Here is a 14,640-nt window from a genome sequence, read left to right as displayed (position 1 = left end):
TGGCAGAAGTACATTCTAGATGGAAGAAATAGTAAGTGCAAAAGTCCTGGGGCAGGAGTGAGTTTGACGTGTTTAATACACTAAAAGGAGAATGTGGCTGAACAGTGTGAGCCAGAGGGATGTGCGGTCCGAGAGGCAGGCAAGGACTGGGCCCTGCACAGGGTCTCGTGGGCCTCAGTGCAGAGTTTGGATTTCATTCTAATTGTAATAGGAAGTCACTGAAGGACTTTAAGAGCCGTAATGATAAGAACGTGATTTACATTTTCAAAAGATCTCTTGTGAGATCACTCACAGGAACATAGAAAATGGGGAAGCGAACCAGCTATGAACTTTTGACAAAAGTCTGAGGAGAGGGCTTCCCTGGTGGCGCAGTGGTTGAGAGTCCGCCTGCCGATGCAGGGGAAACGGGTTCGTGCCCCGGTCTGGGAAGATCCCACATGCCGCGGAGCGGCTGGGCCCGTGAGCCATGGCCACTGAGCCTGTGATCCGGAGCCTGTGCTCCGCAAGGGGAGAGGCCACAACAGTGAGAGGCCCGCCTACCGCAAAAAAAAAAAAAAAAAAAAAAAAAAAGTCTGAGGAGAAATAATATGATGGTGGCTTGGACCAAAGTATAAACAAGAGTAAATATAGAGAAAAGTGGGAAAGTTCAAGACGTAGGGCACATTTTGAGGTGAAACTGACAGAACTTAATGACATGGGATAAGGAAGAAAAACAGCAACCAGGTATGACTACTGGTTTTTGCTTTGAGCAACTTTGATACCATTTATTCCAGTGGCACCAGTTACTGCTATGAAGATTACCGAGGCAGGAACAGGGTAAAAGGGAGGATGATCAACAGATCTGCTCAGAACATATCAAGTCTGAAATCCCATTTCATCATCCAGATGGAGACATCAGGTAGGCAATAGATACTATTTCCTACCCCATCCTCCTGCTGGATATGCCCTATGTAACAGACCTATGTTTCTAGAAACAGAATTGGGACCCCAAGCATAGGTGCCCTCCACACATCCCCAGCCCACTGAAGTAGATTACTTCCACATGTGCTTAAACTTCATATTGCAGTCTGCGCATGCCAGATAATCACAGTCATAACTTGAAATAATTAAAAGATTTATTCAAAGGAGGATACACTAACCCTGTCTCAGACAATTAAACTATGACATTCACTCCTTTAATTGATTCCTCCTGAATAAGAAATAAGATGAGATGAAAACCTAATATACTAACCTCTCAGCCAAGGCTTTAATGGATATAATTTTATAATAACTGTAATGGCTTAAATTGGTCCACCAAAAGATGCTGAAGTCTTAAACCCGAGGACCTGTGAATGTGATCTTATTTGAAAATAGGGTCTTTGTAAATGATCAAGTTAAGATGAGATCATCAGGGTAAGTACCCTAATCCAATATAATTGGTATTTTGTAAAAAGAGGAAATTTGGACACAAAGACAAACATGCACACAAGGGAGACTGCCATGTGAACATGAAGGCTAAGATCAGAGTGATGTATCTATATAAGCCAAGGAAAGAATGCCAGAATCCAAAGATTCTCCACCAGAAGGTAGGAGAGAGGCATGGCACAGATTTTCCCTCATCGCCCTCGGAGGGAACCAACCTACCTGACACCTCGCTGTCACACTTCTAGCCTCCAGAACTGTGGGACAATAATTTCTGTTGCTCTAAGCCACCCAGTTTTTGGTACTTTGTTATGGCAGCCCTAGGAAACTAATCCAGTAACGATAAGAACTAAAGTTTCACAATTTGCAAAGTCTGGATTCAAAACTAACTGGAAAAATAAGAGAGACATATTTGAATTATACAACAGATATTAATTTTCCCCCAAAATGTAGCAAAGCCACTTACTAAGCTTTGTAACTGTCAACAAGTCACTCTCTTTGAGCTTTTAGTTTCTGATTTGTAAATTAAGACAGTTGAAAGGACCAAAATGAGATAATGTACAGTAAGTCACTTTGCAATCTATGAGTTACACAACATAAGGTAATACTAGTATCAACATGATTGCATGACTATTACCTAGTAAAAAACATAGTTACACTAAATTTGTGTGTATGTGTGTGTATGTATCATAAACCATAATTACTTACCTACAGAAGATGTGCTCACATCCTCCTAAACACACAGGGTCCCTCAGAATATTAGTGCTGTTTGAAGAAAGAAAAATAATCAAGACTTAGGTCGTTGTTAGATAAACATTTTTTACTCAACATTTCACAAGTCCAAGGCCCAACACTACCATATTTCTTTCTCAAAACAGAAGATATTAAGGATTTATTCATTTGAAAGGTTGTTACTCCCTGATTAAATATTGTCTCATCACACACCTGCTGAATTCAAATAGCAACTACCAAACTCAGTACAACTTGCAACACTTTTTATAATGCATATACTGTGAAATCATAGAAAGAAGCAACTTTGTTCAATATCTCTGAACCTCTTACAGGCAAAACCAACCACTGGCTGCTTCTTTCAACTAATGATTCAAAGTGTAGACCATAAATCTCAAAATCAGACCCACAAGTAGAATGACTATGTAGTGCATTGTCCTAATGAGAACACTTCTGAGAGTGAAGGGGAGTGATAACTAGAGAGAAGAGCAGGACTGCCACAGAAAAACAGGACATCTGGTCACTTTGACCATAAGAATTTATGGTTTCCCATTAAAAAAAAAAAAAATTGGTTTCCGGTTGTTGTCAAGTACCCACCAATTTTTTACAGATGCCTTATCAAAAATGCAGCCATTCTTTCATTTTACAGGAAGTTGTTTGTTTTCTTTAAAGCAACTGCAAATGGGAATCATCAGGTTGGCTGTCTAGACAATTAAGTATTCCCAACGTTTCCGTCAAAAAACACCTGCTAAGTTTGATAATCCCAAGAAGGTAATGCTACTTAACTAAGAAACATATCAAGTCATTATAATCAGAGGGCGTAATGAGGCACGAGCAAACAGGAGAAGTAAAGCTTTTAAAGAACAAACATTTTTTGTGCTTGGTTTATTATACTAACCCTAGGACCTGTAGGTATTTACACCATTATTATCCAATTACCTCTGTACACGTACCATATATCAATAAAAATAGTTTTCCACACTTCTTGAAAGATCGAAAGTATCACACTGCACATTTTAATAGAAATGAACATTAAAGTGAAATTGAGCTTTCAGAAAGAGTGCTAAAAACAGAGCACACCCACAATGTTATACTCAAGATGTCGAAAATGGGGCTCCTGACATTATAAAACCCATCACTTTTTAAAAACTCAGAATATCTGAGTTTTCTATCACGCTACACAGAACATGGTGATAAAAATATGACTTGTGATGTGCCAGCCAATTCTGTGATTCTGGCAGCTCAGATGACCCTTACCACAATGCTCATGCTGCTCCTATAATTTCTGTTCATTACTTGACCTACCAAACCTAACCCCTGATCTCGAATCAAGTGTGCTGAATTCTACTCCATTACGAGCTCTGCCTCTAAGATCCCAAAAGCGGTGTGATCTCACTCCCTCCTACCATAATATCCCCCTTCTCTTTTATCCCATCACCCTGACCAAACCTCCATCTTCAGGTTGCTTTCCACATGGAAAGACTTCCATTCAGTATTAGCTCCTTGGATTCCCTACCAGCCCAGGCCACAGAGCTAACTTGTTCTGGGCCATCTTCACCACCACCCTAATTCTACTAACCTCTTAGACACTCAAGGATGCCAATCTATTGATACAATGCTAGACAGGCTCCCCAGTCCTCTCCCGTGCCTGCTCTCGGGCTCTGAATAACCATTACAAAAAGACAGGAAGATATACAAACTTGTCTCTATAAACTCATTTGGTAGTTTTCTCACCTTTGTATCTCTACCAAAGTGATGTAGTAGATGTTCTGTGGGTAAACAAACAAATGAATAGCCAGCTATACAAAATAATCCCCAGGCTCTAAATCCCATTAACCTTACTGAAGCCAAGCAGTGTGAGCTTTTCACCACTAGACTCATTCCTACCTCTCCACCCATAATCTTACCCCTCCTCCCTCCAGGCTCAGAGGAAAAGAACTCCTTCAGTCATTCTTCCTTCGTAAATTGTGCTGCTCTATTGTCCTTAGATCCCTTACCTTCTCTGCTTTCTAAGAGTCTATTCTCATCATTACAGTCACCTTTCATCTTCCATCTGTACCTAAACATACAAAGGTAATCTCTCCTGCAAACTAAAACAAACAAAAAACCCTTTAGACTAGCAGTCCCCAACCTTTTTGGCAGCAGGGACTGGTTTCATGGAAGACAATTTTTCCATGGATGGGGGGGGCGGGGTGGGCACGGCAGGACAGAATCAGGCAGTAATGCCAGGGATGGGGGGGTTGGTTCAGGTGGTAAGGCAGGCAACGGGGAGCGAGGCAGATGAAGACTTGGTCCTGCTGTGCGGCCTGGTTCCTAACAGGCCATGGACCGGGGCTTGGGGACCCCTGCGTTATACCCTGCCCCGCACTCTACCGTCTGCCCCAGCTCCTCCCTTTCTTGCAGATGTAAGTTCTGGTAAGTTCTCTGTAGGTGCTCTGTACCAGCTAACTCCATCTCCTTTCCTTCCTAGCTTTAATTCCCACCACTCTGCTCAAACTGCTCACCAAAGCATCTTTGGGTCCTCTTTCTCCCTGACCCTCTGTGAAATAACATCGACCTCACCTTCTTTCCTGAAACCTTCCCTTCTATTGAGTTTTAATTTCCTATAGCACATTTATGTGCTGATTTCAGCTCGTCCTTAGCTGCTTCTTTTCCCATCTCTCCATGTAGGTTTACCTCCCGGATGCAGTCCACAGCCTTCTGGTTTTCTCTGCCAATACCTGACTCAGTGCCTTGATTCTATTTCTAAACTTAAATTTCCATCCTAAGATGACTCTGTACCCCTTGATCTATAGTTCTTACCCTTCACCCTAGCAACAAGATGCTACAGTGCAAGTAGCAATGAATCTAGTACTACAAATAAGTGATCAACTGTACTAATTATTCTAATTAGTGACCTAGAAAATACTTTTTATTGCTGTTAATAGATGAGAAAAGACACTGGGAGAATGAATGAAAAGTATGTGCACGCATGTGCTGGGGGGAGGAGCAGAGAGAGGAGTGTTATAGCCAAAGCTGGGAGACGGTAGTGCCAAGTTCAAAAGAATTTTAATGGAAGAGCCCAAAGAATAGATACACTGCAAGGAGGGTGGCACGGATCACTGTCAAAGCGAGACTTTCTGAAAATGTCTAGAGCTTAGCTGAGAAGACACTCTGGAATAAAAGAATTCTTATTACAACCAGACAGTATCTATCAAAATTTTAAATGTACCAAACTTTAACTCAACTATCCTACTGCAAGGAATTTATTCTTCAGATAATCTCAGATGGATGCTTGAAAAATTGAAATTTCAAAACACTAAAGATATCTATCTAAACAAAATACCAAAAGCTTCCAGGAACTAAGAAATAATAAAATGTCAGATACATATGTGTGTGTGTGTGTGTGTGTGTATAAATATATATATATTATTTTTAAAGGATTCAGAATAGCATAAGACATCTCACGGGTGACAAGGAACAAACATTTGGCCTTCACAGTAATGAATGAAAATTATTTTGTACTTTGAATTCTATATCCAGTCATCTTTCATAGTAGAAAGTTGATCATTGGTAATAAAAAAAAACTCACCTTTCAGAGTAGGAAGTTAGGAAGTTAACAAAAAATGTCTAAAATGGAAAAAAAAATCTAGAACTAGCAACAGAAACACATTTCGTAATCTGGAAATTAAAGAATTAAAAGAGATGAAAGAGTTTGTATCTGGAGTATAGAACTCAAGGGTGATAAGGGATGAGGCAAAATAATGTTTTCATTATAATCTTTGTCCTATTGACTTTGTCAACTGTGTTCACGTATAATTCTAATAAAAAATTTTTAATGTAAAGGCACATGGACAAGGATATTCATTCACTCCAGCATAAGTCTTGTGTTTATTACAGCACAAGACTGGGAACAATCTAAATTTCTACCAAGGAAATGGTTAAATAAATCATGATACATCTACCTGATGACTGGTACTCTCTCATCTGAGGTACAAACATAGAGAAGCTCTTAAAGGATACACAAGAAACTGATCAGAGTGGGTTCTTGAAGAAGATTCAGACTTACCTGTCATTCATTTAACAAATATTTAATAACCATATACCATGTTATTTTAATTCTTTGGCATATACATGTATTACTTTCAATTTTTAAAAACTTAAAAAGTTCTTCACAGTCTGGTTACTCCAAAGCCAGGCAACCTTTGTTCTCACTGCTCCTCAACAAAAACTGCTCTTATCAGGCCAGTCAGTGTCTGTAACATTTGTCAAACACCTTATGACCAATTCCAAGCCTAGTACTGCTCAGACTGTCCCCAGCCTAGAATATACTTCCTCCTCCCACAAAACTATTCAAGCTGAACACATTTTCCAAATACCATCCAGGATGATACAATAAAAATGACACTAAACAAAGAAGCACAGAATTTCTTGGAATTTAGTTTCCATGCCATCACTTGTGCAGAATCTGTACCCTGCAGCAGACACATATAAAGGACACAAAGTTGACTGCATTACACTCTTTCCTAAGGGGCTTACAATCTAGCTGGGTAGTTTTATAAGCCAGGTTAACATATGACTTAAGTACAAAATGCTCTAAAGTTCCAGAGATGGCATCAAGCTGGGGCTCTGGAAATCAATGTTGAAAACTAAGTATTTTGTATTTTATCTGCCTGATTCTTTCTTTTCTTTCTTTCTTTCTTTTTTTTTTTTTTTTAAGTTTCCAAATAGATTGTAGTCCTACAGACAAGAGATCTTGACTTTCAATTCTTCAGAGCTCCCCAACACACCATTACCTACCTAGCATGGTGCTATGCGAACAGCAGGATTTCAATAAATCCTTAGTGAACGAACTAAGTGGAAGACTACATACAAAATGCATTTATATTAACAATTCTATTTTATCCTTATCCTATTTTTTGTTTGATATACATATATATTAGAAGGAAAAAAAATCCAGAAGAATAACAAAAGACATTTGCATGGTAACAGGACTTCTGTACCTTGAAAATTCAGCTACTTTATTTTTTTCCATCTGCAGTCATACTTCTGTTACTTTATACGTAGTTGATTTGGAAAGACCAGTACAGTCAGAGGATTATAACTTAGGGAAGAACTAAGTAGGGAAAACAAACTTTTTTTTTCTCTTTTTAAAGGTCCTATTGAGAGAAAATTTTCTTTGCTAAGAAGAAAAGGAAAGTAAATTCAGTTGAGATTACAGGACAGAGGCAGACCTATTTCTTAACTGAATGACTCCATGAGATATCAACTGCTATTTAATATTAGGCAAGATAGCTACTACAGTGCTCTTGCGTTTTAGAAAATTCCCATGCTATTTTTAGGTGTGGACCAACACATTTAACACCAAAATGCAGAGGCTCCCCAAGCCAATTAAACAATTGGCTTTATTTTTCTTGAGGAGAATAAATAAAATTGTTAACAAGTCAGGGATATGGATAATGACATGAAAGCATCTTATTTTGTATAGTTATTTTGTATGCCATATTAAAGTAAATCACATGGGGAAAATAGTAGCTCATGTCTAATTGTTCAGTGTCAATAAATACTGAATAAATCAATGAGTCAAATATCCCCAAAATCAAAGGGGTAATAGAATTCTATCTATTAATGACTATTTATAATAGAATCTACTATTAGGAGACAGATAAGCCACAGAGAATATCATGTATACCCAGCTCAAACAGTTTTGGTTATTTTGTCTTCTATATTCCCTTTCCTCCAAAGCAAAACAGTATCTAAGTAATTGCTGATATTCCTGTCCTTAAAGCATCACTTCCTCCACCTGATGTTCAAATATTGAGTTTCCAGGCTCAGACATAGGCACCTTTATACCCTCTTCCCAGCTCACTTCCAGAAGTATGCCTTCAATTGCCACATATACGCAGATAACTTTCAAATTTTTACTCTCAGCCTGAAAACTGTCCTCTGGGCCCCAGACCTGCATAACAGTAACTTCACTTGTAATTCCATCTCCTCTGCTATGGAGGACAGTACTAAAGGGTGCTCAATGTGTCTGGTAAGTCTCCCTGGCAGTCCCAAGCCCTATATAACACCAGGCATGTGTAGCCTGTAATGGGACTGTGCATGTCATGGTTCTAGCTCTAAATCCCAGGGGGAAAGACCTGTACCTTCTACATCTCCCCTGAAACTTTAGTCACTGTTTACTACCAGGAACCTATGGAGGATTCTTGGCAATTCAAATGAATTAACCAGGTCCTCTGGTATTTCCACCTGCAATGTGATCCTAACTTAACCTAAATTTTCATGTCTTAATTTAACAAACTAAGAAACTATGTGTCCAGCACTGTGACTGCAAATGTGAACCTGTCTTTATGAAATGTGCAGTATAACTGAAGGAGACAGGTGTCAATCAAAGAAATCAAAATACCACAAAAGTAAATAAATCCCATAATTTGGAGGGACATATGATATGTGAACACTAATGATTTGTGTCCTTTTCTGTGTGTATGTCAAACTTCACTAAAAAGTTTTAAACAATATTTTGTATCCAAAAGACACTAATAATTCCAGAGTCTGTGAATTGGAGAGAGCCTGAAAAATCAATTCATCCATTTTCCTCATTTTACCTATGAGGACACCAGGGTCCCAGGAAAGTTACACAAATTGCTCTCCTCAGGGAGTAACTATGTGAAACAATGTTAAGCTTCTAATCCCTAGGATCTGACCTTGTCTTTAACACTGCCCACCTGAATCACTCCCTCTCTATTCTACATACTTTTTAGCATATTTTTATTTGCTATAATCCTCTACCCGGCTCACCTATAAAAATCTCTCCAAGCCCCAATTCAAAAGTCCAGGAATCTTTCCTCCACTGGTCCCACCCAAGTACTCTTCTCTGCATCCCCTTGGCCTTCATCCTAATTTACCCTGAACTGTGTGTACACTTCATCCCTTATAACTAAGGATAGCGCCTTAAGGGTGGAAAGCCTCACTGCATCACCACTTACACAATTTACAGTGCCTCAGGGATTGTTTCCTAACAATGAAGGGAGTAATCATCCCATCAAAGGATGAATGGCCTATAAGAATGCCTCTCAACATTCCAAACTAATGAATAAAGACAAAGGCTAATGTTGGAGTCAGGAAATCTACCCTTTATTTTACAAGCATTCATATAGCACTTAGAACATAACACACACTGCTCTGAGTACCTTACAAATTAACTCATTTAATTCCCCTAACAAACTTATAAAGTAGAAACTACTACTAATTCATCCGCATGTCAAGAAAAGGAAGCATATAAAATTGAAATAATTTGTCCAAAATCACTGAGCCAGGATTTGAAGCCAGGGTCCAAAATCCATTCTCTTAACCACTAAGCTATGCAGCCTCAAAATATAAGAGAAAACAATCTCAATCACCTTTACTAAAACGACAAGAGATACTTTAGAAAAATGAAATCACCTATCTTAAAAATCACAAGACTGTTTTTTTGACTTTTTACTAAAAGTTGATTAAAAAATCACTAGAACAACAAGGTCCTACAGTATAGCACAGAGAATATTCAATATCCTGTAATAAACCATAATGGAAAACAATATAAGAAAATGTACATATATGTATAACTGAATCACTTTGCTGTACACCGGAAGCTAACACAACATTGTAAATCAACTACAATTTTTAAAGTCACTAGAGGACTTCCCTGGTGGTGCAGTGGTTAAGAATCCGTCTGCCAATGCAGGGGACACAGGTTTGATCCCTGGTCCAGAAGATTCCACATGCCACGGAGCAACTAAGCCCGTGCACCACAACTGCTGAGCCTGCGCGCCACAACTGCTGAGCCTGCGCGCCTAGAGCCCATGCTCTGCAACAAAAGAGGCCACTGCAATGAGAAGCCCGTGCACCACAACAAAGAGTAGCCCCCGCTCACCACAACTAGAGAAAGCCCGCACACAGCAAGGAGGACCCAACGCAGCCAAAAATAAATAAATAAATAAAATGGAAAAAAAATAAATAATAAATAAATAAAAGTCACCAGAACTCCGAATTAAAATTGTGGTAGATGCTAAACCCCAGCCCCCACCAAAACACAGATCAAGAGGTATCTAGTTATTTAAATTCCCAAAACAGTGTCATAAGACACCTGGGCTTTTTCACTACAGCTCCCATTTCCTGCTTCCTTTAGGAACCCAGTATTCTCATGCTTCCCGTCTCATTTTCCCAAATCTTTAAATAGCTTCTATCTGGTTGTGAGGCTTGGACCTAACACATATGTCACATCTGGCCTCTTGAACAATTTCATCAGCTTCACCTTGGAGTCATACTTACGTTAAAGGTCAAGAAAAGATGCCCTGTAATGTAGGCAATCCACCCTCACTCACAAGTAATGCTTGCTGCAAAACAGATCCAATATGCTACACAGGACAGGTGACAGCTGGGAGCATGAGATGGATGACAGCTGCAAGCTGAATGTGAGGGTAATTGGGGTAATCACTAGCCCACTGGGTAAGACTTTGAAGCTCTGTAAAAAGGACAGACACACTGACACACAGTTTCAAATAATATGACACTGTTTTGAATGATGGGGAGCAAAAGCAAGAAGCAGGTCATCCTGAGTTGCTTCTTTGGAGTAATGATGTCAGGCAGCTACTAGGCAAAGCACAGGAGGGAAGAATGGGTTGGTTTTTTCCTATGCTTTACTCACTACAAGACAATGCCAAACGTGCAGTGACAGGGAGAGGAACGCTAATCATTTCTAAACACTAAACCCCATGTGACATTAAATTTTACACCAAAAAGGATTTTTAACCTTAAGATGTTTTACCTGTTAAAAGTTTTGCAAACTACTGTCTGTGCACCAAATCAAGCCAGTAGCCTGTTTTTGTACAGCCCTTGAGGTAAGAATTTTTTTTTTATGTTTTTAAGGGTTGTAAAAAAAAAAACAAGAACAGACACTGTTTGTGACAGCAAAGCCTAAAATATATACTATATGACCCTTAACAGAGAAAGTTTGCAGAGCCCTATGCTAAAATATGCACTAAAAGAAACGGCTGAGATTTAGTTAATCCATCAGTGGTTCGTATATTAATTTTTTTTCTTTTAATCACTGGAGGGAATTCCCTGGCAGGCCAGTGGTTAGAACTCCTCGCATTCACTGCCAAGGGCCCGGATTCAATCCCTGGTTGGGGAACTAAGATCCCACAAGCCGCATGGCGAGCTGCGGACCAAAAAAAAAAAATGTTTTTTCATAAATAAATAAATCACTGGAGTTCAGTATCATTAACCATCCACGACGGGTTGTATTAAAAGTCTGGACCTAGTTACTGATGTCTACTTTCAGGCTTTTGGCTCTTACTGTCTGCTCACTTCAGTTAGAAACTGGAAAAATACTGGTAGGGGATAAAAGTGAAACTGGCTTTATTAGATTTCAGGACAACCTATAGGTTATTCCTCTTTTACTCCTCTTTTGTCTCCCCCAAACCATTCAGCAAGCAGACTGTATTTTTGTATTTTCATAAAACACGTGCTGTTAATCACTGATTCTATAACAATCACCACATTCACCACTTTACATGTATAATTTCATTTAGTTTCTTCCCTCCCATAGAATGTTAGCTTCATAAGGGTTGGGGTTTCTGTCTGCTTTGCTTACTAATGAATCTCCAATGCCTAGAGTAGTCTGGCACTTGGTAGGTGTTCAATAATATATATTTTTTATTATTAATGAATCCTCACAGGAGGATGAGCTGAGCACCATCGTCACTCAGATAAGGAAACTGAGGCACAGAGATGTGGAATGACCAGGGCCATTATTCAGCAGTATCAAAGCTGGAACCTGACCCCAGCAGTCTGACTCTACGGCCTAAGTGAGGCATCACGCTGCCGCCCTAGTGCCTTCCATACAGAAATGTGCCGTCTGAATGTCTAACTTTCGTTGACCTATGAAGGTGTGACTACAATTGCTTCTATTATAGCAACCAACAGAGCCAGTTTTAAATTTCTTAGTCTCTGATGGATGACCCTTGTGCTATGTGAAAACACACACATCAGAATGTCTTCATTTACAAAAGTGCCACTTTTCTAAGGAGGGTAATGATGTCATTTGTCACAAGGTTTAAAGTGCGAAACTGACAGTTACGTCCTTTCCATTTTTAAAGAAAGAGTTGCTATGTTACTTATGCTTTACGTACAACAAAGTTCTGCAAGTTGGACATCAGAGGGGGGGAAAAAATCAAAACAAAGTCCCAAAAAAGAAATAGGGTAGAACAGCTACGAGCAGAGAGAAAACCTGCCAGAGTGATACTGATGCAGAAATACTGAGCTGTGCACACAGCAGGCGCTCAATAAACGCTTTTGGAAGAAATGAAAAGTGAGATAAGCCCTTCTTGGGTTTTATAAACCTTCTTTATTTCTATACTAGGAGGAGCTACAGGAAAAGAAGAAGCAAGGAGTACCAGTCAAGAAAGTGATGTCTTCAGATGGAATGAAAACTTTGAACTTAAAGGATTCCCATGGTGTAACAGCATGAAGGAAAATAAGAAGCAAAAAGTAATAATAAACAGCATCTCTTAAGAGCTGGAACCCCAAGCCGTACAGTCTTTGATCAAACCAAGGAAATGTGATATTGTAAGAGAAATTGGCGGTGACCATCACCCCGCCATCTTCAATCTACCCCTCAAAAAAGTCCCCAAAACTCTCCTCCCTCCCCAAATAAGGTTGCGACGGAGAAAAGGTCAACGGGGCCAGCTCAGCAAATGGTGACAGCTGCTTCAAATTTAGTGGGCCTCTTCAAACCTAACAGCCCTCGGCCTAAGGTTCTGGAATTACCCTAGTCACAAGAATCACGGGCCCGGTGAACAGTGCAGATGCCTCAGCGCTACAGATTCAAACTCTGGAGGCGGGAACAGGGATCCGCATCTTTAGCCACACCTCTAGACTCTTAAGCCCGCCAAAGTTCGAAAACTACCATCTCAGTTGGGTTTGGTGCAAGAAAGGCTAGAAAGCCGCCCAGAAAGGGTTGAATGGGGGCCCGGAGTGGGGATAAATAACACCAGATCCCTGGGCAGGTACTAACTCTGCTCGGCGGCCCAACTGCTGGGGGGAGGTGGGGAGACGGGAATGAACGGAGGAAACCGGAGGTTTGAAAAGACGCCTGCCCCCCGCCGAGGCCCTCCCGCCAGCCCCCTCGAGGGTCGATCTTTACCAACGCGAGCAGCGCAGCAGCTTCTCCAGCCGGTAGAGCGCGGCGCGGCTGTGCGCCCAGGCCCCGCGACCTGCCGGCTCCATGGCGGGCGCAGGATGAGGCTCGTTCCCGGAGCGGACCCTCGGCTGCCGGTTCCCCCGCATCGCCCCGCCCTCGCGGAGGAGGCTCCTGGGAGAGCGGGAGGCAGGGCGAACTCGGGCAATCACCCAGACAGCGCAGGCCTGCGACCTGACCCCCGGCCCCCCGCCCCAGCTTTTCCCACTTCTGTGCCTGTGGGACGCCTAAAGGACCAGGCGCGCAGGGTGGGCGGGGCATGGCCAAAACGCGCCAAAAGTCCCGGCGCGCGGGGCGCGGGGCGGGGCCTCGGCGCGGGGCGGGGCCGCGGTAGGACCCCGCTGTCGGCGGGAAAGGGGGCGGGGCCACAGGCTGCCCTGAGACGTAAAGGCAAGAACGTGAGCAAGTCCTTGCTTTTCCAGAGCGAGGATTCTAGGGACCTGTAGCCGAATTTAATCAATGGAAAGTCACAAACCGAGAAACTTTTTAGTTGAGCATGGTCTATAAGGAGTGCTGTTTCGACTACTGCTGAGCTTGGAAACGCTTTGCTCGTAACATTGACACTCTTAATTCCTAAGAAGGTAACTTTCTTTTCTCTCCCCACCCCCACCCCCGGCTTTTCATTGATGGCCATATATACAGATACACCTACTACGCACCCCTTCACCCTCCCCATCCAGTCCGCTGACAAACCCTTGCATTTTTTTCCCCTTACTCTCAAATCTTCCCACTTCTCTCTGTCTTCACAGCAGGCCCAGTTGTATCATTTTCACCTGGAGTGTTCCCATAGCCTTCTAGCTGATAAACCGGTGTCCACCCAAGTCCCGCTCAGTCTTTAAGCTACACGGCAGCCATCTAAAACATTTTCAAATAAACACGTGGTTAGTAGACGCAGAACGAGTAAAACTAAATAAGGTCTTATAGGGTGTTTTACCTGACCTAGGATAGCACATGAAATTAACCAAATATATATAAATATATATATTTAACCTCACAGGTAGCCAAGAAGTTAATCCTTGATTTTTTTAAGCCATTGCTTACCCTTTGCAGAGAAATCAAACCCTAGAGAACTTAAAATGTTAAATGAACTTGGAGAGATGCTATGGTGTATAATGGAGTTAGTTGGAGACTTCAGGAGCCGGGAAGTCCTACTTCTAATCCCACTTCCTCCACTGAATAATTGTGTGATTTAAGTCAAGCCTTAAGTTCTCTGAGCATTTGTTTCCTTATCTGCAAAACGGGGATAACAGTATTTATCCTGTAGATTTGTGGGATTACAGTAAATGTAA

General features: G+C 41.1%; 1 protein-coding gene across 1 annotated transcript in view; it reads right to left on the bottom strand.

Moving 5' to 3' along the window:
• The window catches only part of BARD1 (BRCA1 associated RING domain 1), a gene marked incomplete at both ends in the record, with an annotated part of 74,035 nt that extends 60,595 nt beyond the window's left edge, over positions 1–13,440 (bottom strand). Inside the window, 2 exons of the mRNA XM_079709632.1 lie at positions 2,110–2,166; positions 13,298–13,440. Coding sequence (XP_079565758.1) covers positions 2,110–2,166; positions 13,298–13,440 — 200 coding nt within the window. The remainder of the gene's footprint in view (positions 1–2,109; positions 2,167–13,297) is intronic.
• Between the last annotated feature and the right edge of the window lie 1,200 nt (positions 13,441–14,640).

This window comes from Hyperoodon ampullatus (assembly GCF_949752795.1).
Source record: "Hyperoodon ampullatus genome assembly, chromosome: 8".
NCBI classification, from domain to species: Eukaryota; Metazoa; Chordata; class Mammalia; order Artiodactyla; family Ziphiidae; genus Hyperoodon; species Hyperoodon ampullatus.
This window is presented reverse-complemented; position numbering and strand designations above follow the sequence as displayed.